Here is a 14700-nt window from a genome sequence, read left to right as displayed (position 1 = left end):
TAATGATACACTAAGTATTCAATTTAAGCCCCCAAATGCAAAGGCAAAGTACTGCTTAGTCCTTTAAAACTTGCTAAAGTGAATTTAGGCATTTATGCTGGCTGCTCCATCAAGAAGAGTATAAGATGGATTGTTCTTGTTGATGCAAAACTGGCCATTTTTAATTCTGCCTCCGATGATATATATATTTTTTAACATGAACTCAATCTGGTTTCTCACAAGCAGTAAGAGCTTCAGGTTTTCACAGTGCTACCTAAAGAGAATTCTGAGTATAAGACTAACATACAGTGTTGTTTCACAGGTAGGCTGGGGTTGTTTTGTTCTGTTTTGTTTCCCTTCTGGCATGCCCAGTATGGGTTTTGCCAAGTACCATGGGTCAGTAGATAAGTGTTGGCTTACATGTATTCCCAGAGATTGCCGGTCTCTCGACAGACATTTAAGGTCACTAACCACAAGACTGCATCTGAAAATTTGAGTTTATCTTGACACCATTACGCCTAAATCCTATGGTGAATCAGGCTTGGTGGATTAGTTACTTTCTATGTTAAGATTTGGCTTAGATCTTCTAAGTAGTCTTTGAAAAACATGGTTTTCATATTATGGCACTTCTCTCTTTGGATCACCAAGCCATTCAAAGTCATTCATAAAATTGTGAAGGAGATTTTGTTCTTTAATTTTCTGGGACTCTGAGAATAATATTAGTTGACTGTAACTATCCTGTCAAAAATTATCCCACTTATTTTGTAGTTTGCAAACAAATACATGCTGTTAGAAAAGATTATGCAGTCAAAATAAGAGATTTTCTTTTTTCAGTTGTTTATCATCTGCTTCACTTTTATTCTTTTAGACATAATACACATGGGATGACATTTAACCTGGTGTTAGTTTTGCCTTGACATTGAGAATGTGGAGCCCTCATTCCACCGTCATAGCCCTCTTATTGTAACAAACCATCTCCCAAGTCCATGTGTCACTTAAATACCTCTCAATAGATAATTATGCCGTAACATTAAACAGCTCCCTGAAAATACCGACACAGATCTTAAGAGTTTAGGTTAGAACCATAAGAATTGGTTCATTCAGCTTTCAGAAAGCACTGGCGGGTGGGGACAAATGAAATTGTACATCTCAGCCCAGACATGAAAGAATGATTAATATTATTGTCACTAAGAAGCCCAGAAATGGTTATCAGCCATTGATAATAAGTGTCCTTACCCTCTTTCACTGTATTCACAGATTTGGGAATGTAGAAGTCATTTAACTAGAGAACAGATAGAGTCATTTATGCTGTAGTTATTTAACTAGAGAACAGATGCCTACTATAATTAAGCAATCAAGTGTCATTTGCTCATCATAAACTTCATTGTCTCTATGAAGTATTTGAAATGGTGTTTTTATGGAATCACTTTTGATTCATGCGTTTAAACTTTGACATCTGTGTATGAGAATTCTCTGTCCTACTCTGGTAATCTTCCATAAGTTGACAGCAGTGTTGTTTCTTAGAAGTTTGGTTTATTGAATTGGAATATAAACACCAAGTAAAGAATGCTACTGCTTCTCCAATGGTAGGGGTTGAACACATTCATTGCTGTAGTTCTCTCTTCCCTTTGTAAAGTTGTTCTTTCATATTCGGTTTATTTATTTTGATGTTTAGGGTTACAAAGTTATAAGTGCTGCTTTGTAGCTAGTTTTTGAAAACAATTCAAAATGTTTATTCTTTGTTTTCTTGTGGGGAGAGTGAAAGGTGGGAAAGGGGGGCAAGAAAACTAAGGTAAACTAAGAACATTAACAAAAGACTGCTCAGCTGAAGTTTTACAAAAATCTGACTTGAGTGTTTTTCTCTTCGTTTGCTATGCTTGTGTAAACAGTGTGACACCATCGCCACAACAGGTTCGGGTCTGTCCTCCCCATATGTTACCTGAAGATGGAGCTAATCTCTCCTCTGCTCGTGGCATTTTGTCGCTTATCCAGTCTTCTACTCGTAGGGCATACCAGCAGATCTTGGATGTGCTGGATGAAAATCGCAGGTGATTGGCCATCCATGACTCTTGCCAGCTTTGTTGCATATTTTTTGGCCTCTTGTGTAGTGGACTGTGGTGTCTTCCTTTTCTGTTTTTACCTTCTAGCCTCCTTCTAAGATGCAATGGTTTGAAACAGCTTGCTTTACCTTCTTTTAATTTGAAATTATTGTCCAAAATTCACATTTCACAAGATTACATTAGCTTTTCATCTATCAGGGAGAGTATACAAAGAAAGCGGATGATTTTTTTCAAAGGCTTTTCTAGCCTGTTCTAAGTGCTTGACTCCATTTGGGGATATGCCAAGGGGTCTCGTTGGATTGAGTGTTGGACTGAAGCATACTAGTCCTCTTTAGTCTTTTGATGTAGTAATCATTTATGCTACTAAAATGATTGGATTATTAAAGCAAATCTGAGGAGGTGATGTCAGGACACTTTTTCCTTTCCTCTCAACGACTGATTTCTAGGCTTCTTTTGAAAATTCCAAGTGCTGTCATCTGTTTGAGAACGCTGATGTTTTTCAGTGTTGATAACATATCATTTTGAACATCTCCAAGTAAAATCATTAGTAGTATACTAAGACTTACTCATACAAATAATTTTTTTGTAGCGATTTCAAGTACTTTTTGTCCTCACTTTGTTACTACTTAATGTTTAAAAGGAAATTCAGGAGCTTTTTGGAATAGTGTGGGAAAGACAGAGTCAATTTCATTTCAACTCTGAACACTTATCTAGTGGCTTCTGGTAGTCAGGGTTTGAATTTTTATGATTATTTAATTAAATTGTTACTTTCTGCATTTTGAAGAATTCACAATAAATTAAGCTGGCCCTTCTAATAAATCCTGTTTCTTAGGAACGCATATGTCTTCTGGCTTGCACTGAACAAACTTTTTCTTGTTGAATGCTTGTAGTCCTCACACAGGCCCTGAGTATGTTACCGTACTTCTCAAGCACTTGTCCATGCTACTTATCATTGTTGAATTCAGGGCCTTTCTAAGCCTTCCCAGAGATGACCTGGTGCTATGCATTTGGACCCAAGGACTGAAAGCTGCACTACAATGAGATGAAAAAGAAAGCTCCTGGCACCAGGGCGTGGGAGGCAAATTATATAAACATATTTATGTATAGATATGTTTTGTTGGTTTTTCCCCAGGGGTTTTGACTCCCTTTTATGCTTTTTGAAGCTTCAAAGACATTCTTGGACTATTGGGAAGGTGTAAGAAGCAGCAAGGTTCAGAACAAAAAGCATGGATTCAGGGAGTCACTCAGAATTAACCTGGTTTCCACCCCGTGCGTAGCTGCATGGTGGCCTTGAACAAACTGCTTAGCTTCTTTGGGCCTCATTTTCCTTGTCTGTTGAAAAATGGGGAGGAAGGATCGTAATATCTACCTTTCTGGATTCTTGTGAGGATCTTCTCCCCTCCCCACCTTTAATTATAATATAGGGATAATGGCCTCCAATTCTTTCTTTAGTATGGTAGAAGATCGTTCAAATGATGTTGAATATAAAGTAGCAGGCACTTAAGAACTAATATTTACAAGTGCCTATTTTCTCTTCCCTCCTTAAAACAGAATTATTGACCATCAGCTAAGTTGTTTAACTTTTTGATTACAATAAATCCTAGTGGAGACCAGATTATTAGGTCAGAGTATATCGTACCAAATGCTATTACATTTAAAGTATCTGAATGAGAAATACATTTCTAAATCTTGTATAAAAACTAATAGCTAGATAACAAATTCACATTACATTAAAATTATATGTCCCAGGGAGAAAAAAAAAAGTATTTGTCCCAATCCCCTTATCAGCATATACACAGTTCATTGCAGTAATGTGGAACTTTTGAAAATACGGATTTTTTTCCTCCATAATAGAAAAACAATTGTGCCTCAGGGTCAAATGTACAAAATCAAAAATTGTATTAGTATAAACTTTGTATTTTTTTAATAATGAAAAATATTTTTAGACTTGTAAGTGAAATTTTATTTCAGTTTTTTACATTGTGATGAATTGATAACTTTAACATCCCTTTTCTGGGAAGAAGTTATCTTTTCTCATTCACTTAAGTAAGTTTTTAAAAATTCATGAAGGAGTTATATTAATAATGCTTTGCTCCTAGATCTATACCATTAGTTGTTACCTTGGAGCCCCAAGGGTTAGATTCTCATCAGTCTTATTGCCACTTTAAAGATTTGTTAAAGTTGTATTCAGATCTCTTAGGATCTCAATGTTGAGCAAGATTTGATCAGAATTTTAAGTGCCAAATCAGTTTTTATTTCCTCTATGAGAAGTATCCAGCATAACTTTGCAGATATAAGAAATAGGAATGTGAAATTTGGATAATGTTCTACTTGCATGATTATAAAATAATACTGCTTAAAAACTTTTACTGCTTCTACGTTCCTTGCTCTGTACATCATTTTTTCCTTTCTATTTTATTACTCTTGGCTATTATGCTAATGCAATACCTTATCTTTTGGTCATACATCATCACATTAGGTATAGTTAATTTAAGCTAGAACTATTTGGGGGAAAAAGAAAAAAGCTTCTTGCTTGCTTTATCACTATGAAATAATGCAGATTCACAATTCCTTGACATACGAACTATTTTCAGTTTATGTTTTAAAGGACACTGTCGAAAGGTTTATGTACTATATATTTTTTCTTACAAGAATGTAGATGATATAAACCAAGCCCAATATGAACACCAACTTAAATCGTAGGTACATGTTAGAAAAGTTTATTTACACAAGTCAGTGTCATGCATTTGGAAAACTCATACTGAAAATTTACCAAAGCACCAGGTGTGTTATTTCCTCAGGTGCAGCAAAAATTAAGATACTATTACGATTTGGTCCTTAACTGGTTAGAAAATGCCCATCTCTCCCTACATCTGTTAGAGCTATGTACTTCATTTTACAATGTAAAATATTAACATCTTAAAAAAGAAACTTCGTTCCTGTGTAAGAACATTGGTTAAATATTGATAGATGAGTAATGCTTAGCTCTTATTTTGAAGAGGGGCTTGATTACTTTTTACAGTTTTTCCTTAACAGATTGTACCAGCTTTGAGTGAATAGAATAAGAAACCAATGTGTGAATAATTTATGTTTTTGGCAAGTATCCCTATAAATAGACAACTTGGAAGACCTAGAAATCTAGAGTTGCAGTGGATAAAATATTTGTTATTTATAATTTTTCTCTTTTAAAAAAATGTGTAATTCCTGATCCCCCAATCAAACTGTTTATTTCCTGTAGCAGGTTATGTTTTTATAGCAAAGAAACACATGTTATGTTACATCAGAGCATATTTACTCAGAAACATGAGTACACAAGTTAATGGTGGAGCTCAGTGGTAGCCTTGGATTTCTTTCCCTTTTGCCACTCTCCAAAATATACTGTTGAAAAGATTTTATGTATTAAATCATGCTTATAGAAAATGGTACTTGAATGAAGTTTCTAACTTTGCCAAATACCTGTCTAATTTACTTTTATATTATATGTGTCAATTGCCAGTGTGAGAAGACAAAATGAAATACGTTGTGAAAGGTAACTGTATTATTTTCTGGCTCTGCATTATAAAAGGGAAATCTCTGTGGTGGAATATGTTGAATATCACAGACCCATTTGAACATACTGTGTACACTTTAAAAGCTTTAGGAAACACACAGTGTTGGCTTCATCTAGTTAACCATTTTCATGTTAGTGTAATTTAAGATTGTAGTTAAATAACAGGTTTCTAATACCACAGAGTAAATATGTTAGTAGGATGAGGTGAATTTAAGACCTGTCTCAAGCATATGTGATTTATTCATGGTTTTTAGGCAATAAAATAAAAGTCAAACATGTTTCCCCAAAAAGTCTCTGAATCCCTTATCATCTAGGCTCCAGAAATTTCTTTTTTTTTGTTTTTTTTTTTTTTTGACAGAGTTTTGTTCTGTTGCCAGGATGGAGGGCAGTGGCACGATCTCGGCTCACTACAACCTCCACAACCTCCACCTCCTGGGTTTAAGCGATTCTCTTGCCTCAGCCTCCCAAGTAGCTGGGACTACAGGCACGCGCCACCACACCCAGCTGATTTTTGTATTTTTAGTAGAGATAGGGCTACACCATGTTGGCCAGGATGGTCTCTGTCTCTTGACTTCGTGATCTGCCCTCTTCGGCCTCCCAAAGTGCTGAAATTACAAGCGTGAGCCACCATGCCTGGCCCAGAAATTTCTTTAAGCACTGGTAGTACCTTTAAGACATGTAGAAGTTAAACATTAGAATTTTATTCTATAAATTGAATTATCAGAAAGTAATGATTTGTATTGTGGTCAAAATTGCACAGCTGTGCCAACTTACAGAAAAAATTAGTGTGTTTGGTATTAAACATTAACCGTTGTATAATTAAGTATTGTCTGGATACTTAGGCAAAACCAGATCAGTTACTTAGAGAATGAGATATCCAAAATAGGATTTAATAATTCTTAAAATCTTTATATGAATCCAGTATTCCAGTCTTCCCTCTCTGCTTAGTAGAGATTGCTGATTGTTTTACGGGGAATTGACCAGTGAACATGTATAAGCTTTTGTTTCTTGATTTTAAAAGATAACACTTATTGGAAAGGATGCTTCTTATCAAGGTAGAAAGCTAACTGTCCTCTAGCGCCAAAGTATATACTGAGAATGAGTGGAAATCCCCACCAATTTCCCAGTGCACCTTAGTCTTCACTTCCAGCGGCCCTGTATGTCACTCCTGGTTGTCTCAAGATCAGACTCAAATTGTTGGTTGCACTTTCTGTGATGTGCTGTAGCACGTTGCCTGATCTTCACCGCTCCAGAGCAGAGGCTTGCATTTTCACTCTGGAGAGCTGAGAGTTTGAATGAGACACAGCTACATTGAGACCTCAGACACTACTCAAACTTAATAAGGTGGGCGGGAAGGAACTGTGGGAAATGAAGTTTCTTGAAATTTATTAATACATTTTTTGAGATAGAGCTGTTGATACCAGATGAACAACCATGGTCATACAGGTGCAGCTAACGGGTCCTGATATGCTTTCAAAGATGCTAGTGATTTTTTTTTTCAACTAGAAGAAAGGAATTACACTTTTTAAACAGAGTTGTCCTCTGTCTTAAATTTCATAAAGCACCAAAAAAAATTATATGTTGGTGCTGTTTTCTCATGTAAATATAGATTTTCTCTTTGTTTCTTTAATCAGTAGTTTATGAAATGATAAAATGTTTAATTTATAAAAATGATAAAATGGAGAACACGAGACAGGAATTTTTTAAAGTAGTTGAGAGATATTATATTGTATTGAAACATACAATATAATCCTATTTGACATTTATTTGTCTTGTTTTTGCTTTTATTACTTCTCTGTTTCCTGATTCTGTCTTGTGCCTTCTCCCGCAAAAACCTGCCTTAGACCTGTGTTGCGTGGTGGGTCTGCTGCCGCCACTTCTAATCCTCATCATGACAACGTCAGGTAAATTTTGAGACTTTGTAATTACCAGGGTAAATGGTTGGCGGAATTTGTGTGTTGCAGGACATGATGCATGTTGTAGCCATGCCTGTGTGTTGTAGCTGAACTTCTTTCTACAGCTTTCCTCGTTGAGTACATCTTGCTTCTCTCTAAGAACAGCGAATAATCAGTCATGACATTTGGCCAGTTAGTATGAGGGAAAATGTTTAATAATTATGGTAAGATGTGAACAACTGAGATATTTTATTTAAATGAAGTGTTAATAGTTTATAAGTGGTTTATAATAATTTACATACTAAAACAGAAAAAATTGTCTTAAATCTTATTCTATGTACATCATTTTAACGGTTGCCTGAATTGTGCCCAGCATTTCCTTTTAAGTCGTTAATTATCTGCAGTGTCACTTTTAGTGTGTGAACAAACCTGTAAGGCATCATCTTAAATTGGGAGAAGTCAACACTGACAACTCCACAGCTTGGGAAGGTGAATATTAGAAAGGAAATTTAGTTTTAAGGTTTTTTATCATCTGTTGATCCAAGGCCTTCTCTTTTATTTTTGCCCTTTTCACACTTTCAGACATGCTTAGGCTGAGTGTTCCTTTCTTCCTGACATGCACAGGCACTTAAGAACTACATTTCTTAAGTGCTGAAAAGGAAGGAAGAACTACAGTTCTTAAGTGCTGAAATTCCCATGTAGTTTTCCCATACTCTGGAAAAACAAAATCAAAAGCTAGTTGGTATTCACAGATGCTATTATTGTATAATTTTTTCAGTCAGTTTTATTTAAGCAGGAATGTATTATCTGTAGCAGTAGATTTTAAACTGGCAGCATCATTTCTGTGCTTAGAAGAAGCTGGTACATTCATTGAAGCAAGAGAAAAGGGAAGCATCAGCTGCTCATTAAAACTAAACTCATGTTGGAGAAATTGAAAAGTGTGACTGTGGTGGTCCCCTACCGCTCCGCTAACTTGTTTCTTTTTATAATCTTAGTTCAGTTCATTGTCGTTTTCCCTTCTATTTCTCTCTAAGTTTGTGATCCTTTTATCTTTCTATCAGAGTATTTTCAGCCAGTGGTCTAACTTAGCATTCGAGTTTTTTAGTTCTAATAAGTACCAGTTTTTGTTTAAAACACAATGTAAAGTAACGTGTTTTTGTTTTAAATTGAATTATATAGGTAAAATCTTTTGTCATATCCTTATATTTCTTTGCAAATGGAGATTTCCTTTTCAGATATCTAAACCTTAATTAATTCAGGATATAAATTGTGAGTAATTGCTTTCATTTGTGCTTCATTCTCTACGTTCAGTCTAGATCCCTCGAACAATTGCTTCTGTTTGATTTCTTTTTCTAATTATTCATCTCTTATGTGGCCTCAGAGAAATAGAGGAGTTTTATTTTGAGGATGAAGTGAAGGAAAAGGGAATCTTCAACCTTTATTTTTTCCACTAATCATTTTAAACCCATGGTTCCAGCAATCTACTAACTTAGAAGTTTACTTCTCTAACTGGTGTAATTACCCTGAGTATTCCAGGTTATTTATTGTGTTCTCGTGAAAGAAGGGGACAGTTAATGAGAAAGCAAGATAATTTAGCCATAGAAGGAACATGTGGAGATGGTTGTCAATTATCTAGAGTCGGTACACACCATCTATTGTTTAAGGTTTTTGCATACTTTAAGTATTTTTATTACTTTTAACTATATTAGAAACAAGGATTTTTTAATAGTTTTATCTTTAACATGTCCGAATGAAAAATATAATTCTGCTTCATATCCCTTTGTGTGGGTATGTGCTTTTTGTAGTGGGGACTTGCTGGGAAGCATATTAGAATAGATGATCCATGTGCCAATTCTGTGGACTACACAGGAGCAACTTTTAATTCAGTTTATTTATCTTCTGCTCATTTAGAAAATTTACTATGCCATTTTACTAGAATAACCATTTAGGATATTAAATCCATGTGTGGTAAATTATGTGGTTATATAAGTTGTATCTTAATGAAGCTACTAATTCAGTTAAATTTTAAAATGTGGAAATCCAGGCAAAGGAGAGCAATGGCATTTGTCTTTGTTTTTCAGAAGTTTAGTGTCATTCATCTAAAAATTAGTTCCCCTTTTAGAAGTAACTGCATTGGAACAGAAAGTACTTTTTTAATATGCTTTCTCTGGATTTTGTCTTAGTGGTTTTTTAGTAGTATTATTTTATACACAGCCTCTTATTCATTATTGGGTCAATTCTGGAGCTAAATGTAGTGGCAAGATATATTCAGGAAATTTTATAATTGTTTCTTTGGGAGAACACAGAAGAACGTAAGTAACTAGAAATAAGAATAGGCCAGGTGTGGTGGCTCACACCTGTAATCCCAGCACTTTGGGAGGCCGAGGCAGGTGGGTCACCTGAAGTCAGGAGTTTGAGACCAGCCTGGCCAACATGGTGAAACCCCATCTCTACTAAAAGTACAAAAATTAGCCGGGCGTAGTGGCAGGTGCCTGTAATCCTAGCTACTTGGGAAGCTGAGGCAGGAGAATCACTTGAACCGGGAAGGTAGTGGTTGCAGTGAGCTGGGATTGCACCATTGCACTCCAGCCTGGGCAACAAGATTAAAACTCCATCTCAAAAAAAGACAAGAAGCAAAGAATAGGAATGGCAAGACAGGAGGCAATGAGAAGAGGTGATGAGCCTTTCTTCAGTTAGAGTTAGTCTACTTTGCGTTGCCTGCCAGTGAGTGTATGCCTATGGGCTTGCATATGGACATAAGTTTGTGTAAGAATTCTATTTCGTTCTATCCTAAGTGGCAGCTCTCAAACCTTTTCAGCCAGGGATCCTTTTTAGCATCACCAGTACTTCTGGCTTGACAATTTTCTATTTGCACCTTTAGTCAGGATTTTTTTCTCGTTCTCCAATTTTTAGTGCCCTTTTTCGGTATTGTAGGTAGTTATCATTTTAAACTTTTTTCTTTCCTTTATTTGTAGAAATTCAAGTGGTAAAATTTAGTAATTCATATTATTCAGTACCAGTTTTCTGAATACTACTTTGAGTATTACACTAAACATGACATGACGTACTAATTACTCTTAGTTCTATTTTAATATTCATTTGTATTTCTATTTCTTATCTGCAGGTATGGCATTTCAAATATAGATTCAACAATTGAAGGAACATCAGATGACCTGACTGTTGTAGATGCGACTTCACTAAGACGACAGGTATTTAGTGTACCAAATAAGATATACTTCTAAGTTACATTCATACAATATTTTAAAGTGATAGTTCTCAACGTTTTATCGATTTCTCTCCTGTGGGACCCGTGAATTGAAATATTTTATCTATCAAACTAGTAAGCCATAATTGATTTTCTCATTTTGATTAAAAATATATTGAACTACCATTTAGATGTTTTTATCAGCATAAAACAATATTACCGAGATAGATTAATGTAATTCTAGACAATAACAAAGAATTTTTAGCAAACCAGTATAGCCCTAAGTTTGGCTTTTGAGATGTGGAACAATCACTTTGGAACCTTTGTTACTTTGTTTAATAACTCCATTTAGAAACCACTCCTTTCAGCTTGCAAAGGGTCTCTGTGTACGTATTTCTTGTATTCTGATAAATCCTTTCTTATAACTGCAGTTTCACATGGATATTTTTAATACGTACTCCCACAGTTTCTAGATCACACAGACATACACACATGTAAAGAAGGCAGATTTGGTTTTCTCATTGTGTCTATGCCAAATAGATATAGAAGGAAATTGGATTAAATAAAATATTTTAAGTAAAGATCAGTAGGAGAGCATGAGCTTAAACAGGCAGTTGTTCAGCCCAGGGCTTTTCACGGTAAGGGCTAACAGCCAGCAGCATTTCCAGCAGCTGGGGAATTAGCCTTCAGGCCTGAAGGGTTTGGGTGGCATATCCCAAGGCCCACTGCAATAGGCTATTGGATTGGATTGCCTCAGTAACTCAGAGAGGTAGACAGAGAAAGCATTTATGCCAGGTTTAATGTGAACAGCTGAGGCTGAGTGACAAGAATTTCATAGGAGAGGTACAGAAAGGGGAAGGAGTCCGGTAGAAAGGAAATATACCCTTCCTAATTCAGAAATCTGAAGAAGGGAAAGGGGAAGGATGTTTAAATGAATTTAAGCTGTCATGAATGACATGTTTTTCTGTATATATTTGTGTTTATTTTGCTCCAGATGAAACTTTCCATGTTATAATACTTTTGACAAATTATTTTACTACTTTATAGGAATCATTGAAGCCTCTCTATCGTATTTTTTGTATGTTTGTTTTTCACTTAGATAATCAAACTAAATAGACGTCTACAACTTTTGGAAGAGGAGAACAAAGAACGTGCTAAAAGAGAAATGGTCATGTATTCAATTACTGTAGCTTTCTGGCTGCTTAATAGCTGGCTCTGGTTTCGCCGCTAGAGGTAACATCAGCTCTCAAAAATCTTGTCTCAACAGCTGGAAATATAAAAGATTTGCAAACTTCTTTGTTTCTGTCTCTGCATTATATGTCATTTTATAGTCCACACACTGAAAATGTATTTCTTCCAGAAAGTCTGGAGGAAGGACCTATATTTGTAGAAGTACAGGTATATTCTGTCACTCTGCTGTATTCACTTTTGAGCAGTTTTGCAGCAGCACCTGCTTAAAATTCTCCCTTTGCATGTTTTGTAAATAGGCTCCAGTGTGGTTTTCTAAAAGGAATTTATTTTTTGCCTCCTTAGTCCACACAACTGATTCTGAATGGGAGAGAGTCTGTAGAGAATTGATTTAGAAAAGTGTCTGTGAAAGAAAAACAGTATTTTGTCCTGGTTCTCAAAACTGTTAGATTAAACAGTTTTGTTAATAGACATTTTTGCATCTACACTTCAACATTAATACTTTCAGAGTCATGGCTTGGTGCCAGATTTAAGAAACTCAACCACCTAATATTTCATAATCTCCTTCATTAGGTACTTGTACAGATTAATTTCTAACATTTCAGCAGTTAAATATGTGTGCAGTATGTGCATTCTTTCATTTTAGTCTTGCACTTGGTTTTCTATAAAGTACGTTTTTACTCAGTTCATGTGTGAACAATTTAAAAACCTACAGAATAAGATACAAATGTAGTGTATTTAATAAACTATCAACCAAAGCAGTATTTGTCTATTGAGGGATTTTATTTCATCATTTGTGCGATCAGCTAAATTTTGTATCCTGTTACCTTATATAATTCTTCTCATCTCAGGAGCAAGTAATACAATTAATGACATGGTTGGGTAGGTAGCAATAACCTGCCGTGCTTCCTTTCAGACCTTCATCCTGGTGGTAGTGGCTGTTGGTTGCATTGTAGGTGATTTTCTAATGCATACACTGCACCTGGTCAAAGTTGTATATACTTTTTCCATTGTGGTACTTATTAGTTAATTATATATACTGATGTATTTACATCTCAAGGCTAGGTGCAGTGGCTCATGCCTGTAATCCCAACACTATTTGAGGCCAAGGCGGGCAGATCACTTGAGGTCAGAAGTTTGAGACCAGCCTGGCCAATACAGTGAAACCCTGTCTTTACCAAAAATACAAAAGTTAGGCAGATGTGGTGGCAGGCATGGTGGCAACAGCTGTAATCCCAGCTACTCAGGAGACTGAGGCAGGAGAATCTCTTGAACCTGGAAGACAGAAGTTGCAGTGAACTGAGATCACGCCACGGCACTCCAACCTGAGCGACAGAGCCAAACTCTGTCTCAAAAAAAAAAAAAGTTTTTAACTTTAAAAGTAAATAAAAGAATTAAATCCACCAATGAAACCAAGTGTTGGACAGTTTTAACTCTCAAACTTTTATTTCCCCATTTTTGGTTCAGAAATGGGTGGAATTCAGTTAGGTGCAATATTCTCCACACATCTTTGGTATCTGTCTTCTAAGGCAGGAAGTTTTGGGAAAGGCAGTTGAGGAAATTCTCTGGATAGAGTTAGATTTAACATTTCTCTTCTTGCTTCTTATCCCTCTAAAATAATATTAAGACAAAGATTCTTCTCTGTACTTAGAAATTTTCTAACTTTTGGTAATGATGCAACTATATTAATTCTAGATTTGTATGTACTACAAGGTAATTTCTGTGGTTATCCTCCAAATTGAAATCACAAAAATGATAAAAAATGATGGTTAAGATTAGTATCTTTTGATAGCCAAGCATGAAAAGGATTCCACGGAGGCCAACAATGAAATAAAAGCAGGAATCCTGAGAGAGAAGTGCAAAAGCTCCTTTTTTCTCTCACAATTGTTAACGAAGGACTGCAAACTTGGAGCTTTCTCCCTTAATGGTTGAGCAAGGGATACAAGATAGAATTCCTACATATACATAATGAGATATGTTGAGGATGGGACCCAAGTCTAAACATGAAATTCATTTATGTTTCACATATACCTTATATACATAACCTAAAGATAATTTTATACAGTATTTCAAATTTTGTGAATGAAACAAAGTTTGTGTGCACAGAACCATCAGAAAACAAAGAGCAAAGATGTCACAGTGATATCTCAGCCACGTATGTAGTCAGATTGTTCAGCATCACTGTCATTCCTGATCCTGAATGTATGTGCTACCAATAAAGTCATTTTTTCTTAATACTTTTTCACACATAAATACTAATATTAAAAATGAGACTATTAGCAGTTTGATAGTTCATTTAATAAGTATTTAGTCTTCACTAAAAGCTGGGTACTGAAGATAGGATTCATTAATTCATTCAACTAAGTACAGTGTTTCTGCTTTGTACCAGGCACTGTGCTAAGTACCGTTGATGCCAGGAGGGAATAAACATGTTTCTGTACCCCTGGAGCTTATGGTCTAATGGGAGACCTTGAAATTCAAGAAGCAAGCACAAATGAAAATGCAGTCATCATTGTGATAAATGCTGTACATGAAAACATAGGAAAAGAGTAAAGGGAAACCTAGTTTTCATTAGATGGTTAGGAATAGCCTCTCAGAAAAAGTGGTATTTGTACTGAAGTCAAGGTTAAGGATTCTGCCAGAGATAAGGCAGGTCAGGGTAGGAATGGGGCTGGGGGTGGGGAAACAAGAGGCCTTGCTAAGGCCTTGAATCAGAGAGGGTGATTAAGAACTGTGGTTCCTGTGCTTCTAAATACTATAGTGATGGATGTACAAACACATTATGTTACATTATGACAGGGCATGATAACAGAGGCTTAGGTA

General features: G+C 35.7%; 1 protein-coding gene across 22 annotated transcripts in view; it reads left to right on the top strand.

The window, feature by feature from the left end:
- Positions 1–12636, top strand: part of MFF (mitochondrial fission factor) — a 34058-nt gene extending 21422 nt beyond the window's left edge. For 9 of the 22 annotated variants that reach the window (XM_032277614.1, XM_032277620.1, XM_032277617.1 and 6 more), the window contains 5 exons: positions 1869–2027; positions 5536–5568; positions 7434–7493; positions 10609–10693; positions 11789–12636. In XM_032277614.1, the coding sequence (XP_032133505.1) occupies positions 1869–2027; positions 5536–5568; positions 7434–7493; positions 10609–10693; positions 11789–11920 (469 nt within the window). In that variant the 3' untranslated portion in view covers positions 11921–12636. The remainder of the gene's footprint in view (positions 1–1868; positions 2028–5535; positions 5569–7433; positions 7494–10608; positions 10694–11788) is intronic. The other 13 variants (XM_032277631.1, XM_032277628.1, XM_032277632.1 and 10 more) reach the window with 4 other exon arrangements.
- Positions 12637–14700: the final 2064 nt, after the last annotated feature.

Source organism: Sapajus apella, unplaced genomic scaffold, assembly GCF_009761245.1.
Source record: "Sapajus apella isolate SASKATOON/1434 unplaced genomic scaffold, GSC_monkey_1.0 scaffold10, whole genome shotgun sequence".
NCBI classification, from domain to species: domain Eukaryota; kingdom Metazoa; phylum Chordata; class Mammalia; order Primates; family Cebidae; genus Sapajus; species Sapajus apella.
The sequence above is the reverse complement of the archived record's forward strand: the minus strand, read 5'-3'. Positions and strand labels throughout refer to the sequence as shown.